We start from the raw sequence: 3,606 nt of genomic DNA on the forward strand, positions 1-3,606 counted from the left end.
CACTGTTCTTCAATCAAATCAAAACATTGATATGTAACTGACAGAAGAAGAAGAAGAAAAAAAAACAAAAAAAAACGTACACAGTACGAAATCATCGAAAACACACACAGAGATTTATAAACAGAGATCAATCCAAAAACCTTGTTCTCTAATCTCTTTTGTGTATAGTTTAGCTCTGGCCTCTGTATGTAGCAAAGACGGATAATCCGAAGCTGTCGCTTCGCTCCTTCGCTCCTTCGCTTCGCTTTTAGTCACAACTCACACAACACACAAATGTGACAAAAAATAAAAAAAAACGCTTATTCATTCACTCTGTTTCGTTTTTATCTATCTACCCTCAGTGGTGAGAGATCCAACGGTGTTTAGTTAAAAGGAGACGAGAGCCGTCCAATTCGTTTATTTTCATTGTTGTGCCACGTAATCCATTAGAACAAGATCAGTGTGTCAAACACGTCAGCACCCAGAGCTGAATTCCAAAAAAATTGTACTAATAATTATTTCATGCATGGGTTTCTTATGATGGATACTTGATTTTGAATTCGTACGATTTTTATGGATATTTTCTCTTTCGTTTCTGTGCCAGCGAATTAAATTCCATGGAAAAAGATACCAACATCGTTTAAAAAAGTAAGTATAAGTAAACTACTCTAATCAATTTCAATTTTTGTAACGTTTCATTTAGTAAAAAAGTGTTTATAGATAGAGAGATATTTGATAAGATGGCCAAATTAATGGATGACTAAAACGGCTTTAACCAGTTAAATGGGGTTTGTTGGACATCACAAAATTCAACTTTGTTTTCTGAACGCATCATCTACTACTTATTCCGCTAACCATTATTATAAAGTGGCCAAAAAGTAACATTAAGAAAAAAAAAAATAATAATTATGATCAAACTTGGAGAATTGGGTCGTCCGCCGGGTCCATTTAACTCAGACGTCTGGCTGTCTTCCTTAAATACGAGAGAATGTCACGGCGTTCTTTTAATCTCTTCTTTTTTTACTTTTAATGTTTTGTCTTGTCTCGTCCAATAAGAAAACGGCATGGCTCTTACAAAAGGCTCCTCCCTAACTAAAGAGTAAAGAGTTTAGACTTTTGAAATATAAAGAGTACTAGTGGTGGTGAATGGTGATGTTCAAATCGACGGCTATGATAAGATTAAATAATTTCACCACGTCGTCACACACTGAAATCGACAAGTCAGGTGATTTCTGCCAACTGTTTCCTCATCATCTACTGTGTGTGAGTCTACCAAAGACTCTTTTTCTCTCTCTTTTTTTTTTTGTCTAACCTTTTTCGATTTAATTAGCATCAATTCACTCCCTAGGACTTTTGTGTATTTTGTTTAATATATTAGTTAGCAGAGTACGATTTTGGATCAAGGCCCATAAAAAATACGAGTTGATAAGTTAATAATATCCCAAATCAAAATTTGGTTCCAACAATAAGATCCACTCATGTGATAACTAAGGCCCATATAACAAACAATGGTTCAAGAAAGATATAAAAGTTATGAACTTTAGAACCATTTTTTTTTTAAAACGAAGGCTTCGGTTTGGTACTCTTTTCTGACGATAAATTTATGGGTAGGTTGGGATTATTTTCTAAGGTACCTGATCCAGACGACTTCCACGTTCATTCATGTCGACGTAGGTGATATCCGGTACGTTTGGAATTCACACCCGCAACATGCTGCCAGAGTTAATTGTCGTCAAGCTTCATAGTTTTTTTTTTTAAGCTTCATAGTTGTTCATTCACATACTAGTATTTACTCATTTTGCTACAAAGTAAGACGAACAGAAACGTAAACACGTGAGAAGGGGAATTTCACTAACATCGACGAACCAAACGTGTATGTTGTCTGCAAATGCAATGCAATCACCAGGCTCCAAGTTCCCACTCCTTTGTCATTTCTCATGGGTTTATTAATTATAATAGTTTAAATAATATTAGGTTTCGTCCAGTAATCGAAGGCCTCCGTAGCATAGTGGTATTGCGTTCGCTTCGTAAGCGAAAGGCCGCGAGTTCGATCCTCGCCGGGGGCTCTGTTTCTTTTTTTTTTATTTATTTTAAAAAAACACCAGAGTCTTGTATCACAACGTTATTAACAAAACGACATTTTTCCACAATGGATTTTCACCAAATCAGTTAACTTCTCTTGCTAGATATATGGAAAACTTTATTATTCATCCCTATTAAATACTACTACTACACCCTAGTCATCTTTGTAGTTTTCTCATTACCAAAAAAAATCTTTGTAGTTTTCATTTCTTTTAGACGAACCTATGTCATGAGTGTATATGTGGCCCAAATTTTGGAATAGGGTGTATGGCTGTCGAATAATTATCGATGTTAACAAAATCTTAAACCAAATTTGCTCCGAAATGATTATAAATGACCTATAGTCTCCAGTGGCGGAGTTAGGAATTCAATTCATCAGGGTCAAAATATAATTTAAGAGGTCATATTGTGTTATTAATTTTTTATAAGGGTCAATTTTACTATTTTATCATGGTCAATTTGATTTTTTTCCTAAAAATTCAACTAAATTTAAAATTTCACCAGGGTCAATTGACCCATATGCTTCTACCCTAGCTCCGCCCATGATCGTCTCGGTCTCCACGAATGAATTAATAACTGAAATACAATTATTCAGTTTACTCAATACGCAATCAGTCCAATTATATATAGTTGTCATCTTGCATCGATCTCTATATCTTTCGAAACCGCTTACCATAAGAAGAAAAAGGCATAACTATCACTCAAAAGTAACATAATTTTATTACATAATATGAAATTATACAATGAGATTATTGCACGAATCGATATACAAATAAATAAAAACAAAATTCAAAACCTGAAAAACTTGCACAAAATAGACCAATCAACAATACAGTAGTACTCACTCACGACGACGACAACGTACGGTTCTCGTTTATTATTCGATCCACATATATATGCGCCAACAAAATACTAACAAAACGACATCCTCGCGTTATCCACAAACAATTAAGAGCTTTTTGTCCTGTTTCTTATGGGCACTTGCGGCGTCCACCGTGGGTGGTGAGGCTAGCGTAACACTCGCACTTGTCGTAGTTTCCGTACGTGCCAGGTGGTACACACTGGCATCTGGAGCAGCAAGTCCCGCACGCTCTATGACACAGCCTCGGCCTCCTTGAAAGCCTGCACCGTGCTTGACACGCACTCCCACAATCTATACATAAATGACAACCACAGCTTATTTAAGTTTACTAATTAATTACATCAAACGTTATGTAATTATATGGACAATATGCGTAGTAATATAATTACCGATCTTCTTTGCGTAACCATCTTTTGTCTGTGAGTTTTCCTGCAAGAATATTGTCGTAATAACATGTGAGAAATATGTTTCTAAATAAATAAATATATTATATTGAGAGTATTTTGTGATGGAAAAAGACGTACCAAATCGGCCTGAACGAGTTGAAGAACAAGAAGAGATATGAGAAGAGAAGCAATAAGGGCTTTAGAGATAGCCATAATTCTCCAAGGAGAGAATATGATGTGAGAACCTTAGCTCAAGATTGAGACTAAATTTGTGTGTGTTTAAGTTGTTGTGTCGAA

General features: G+C 35.4%; 1 protein-coding gene and 1 non-coding gene across 2 annotated transcripts; one reads left to right on the forward strand and one right to left on the reverse strand.

Annotated features, from left to right (window-relative positions):
- On the forward strand, positions 1,974-2,045 carry TRNAT-CGU. Its single transcript has one exon. It is a non-coding gene; the product is annotated as a tRNA-Thr (tRNA).
- LOC104751453 (gibberellin-regulated protein 1) lies at positions 2,757-3,598 on the reverse strand. The gene is made up of 3 exons (XM_010473400.2): positions 3,448-3,598; positions 3,313-3,352; positions 2,757-3,214 (listed from the first exon to the last, which is right to left on the reverse strand). The coding sequence occupies exons 1-3, from the start codon at positions 3,520-3,522 to the stop codon at positions 3,033-3,035; spliced, it is 297 nt and encodes a 98-aa protein (XP_010471702.1). The 5' UTR covers positions 3,523-3,598; the 3' UTR covers positions 2,757-3,032.

This window comes from Camelina sativa, chromosome 16 (assembly GCF_000633955.1).
Source record: "Camelina sativa cultivar DH55 chromosome 16, Cs, whole genome shotgun sequence".
In the NCBI taxonomy this organism is placed as follows: domain Eukaryota; kingdom Viridiplantae; phylum Streptophyta; class Magnoliopsida; order Brassicales; family Brassicaceae; genus Camelina; species Camelina sativa.

Coding starts and splice junctions, on each gene's coding strand:
- LOC104751453 (XM_010473400.2), bottom strand. CDS start 3,522: ATGGCTATCTCTAAAGCCCTTATTGCTTCTCTTCTCATATCTCTTCTT. Junction 3,353..3,447: donor AACTCGTTCAGGCCGATTTG/GTACGTCTTTTT, acceptor ATATTCTTGCAG/GAAAACTCACAGACAAAAGA. Junction 3,215..3,312: donor TGGTTACGCAAAGAAGATCG/GTAATTATATTA, acceptor ATTTATGTATAG/ATTGTGGGAGTGCGTGTCAA.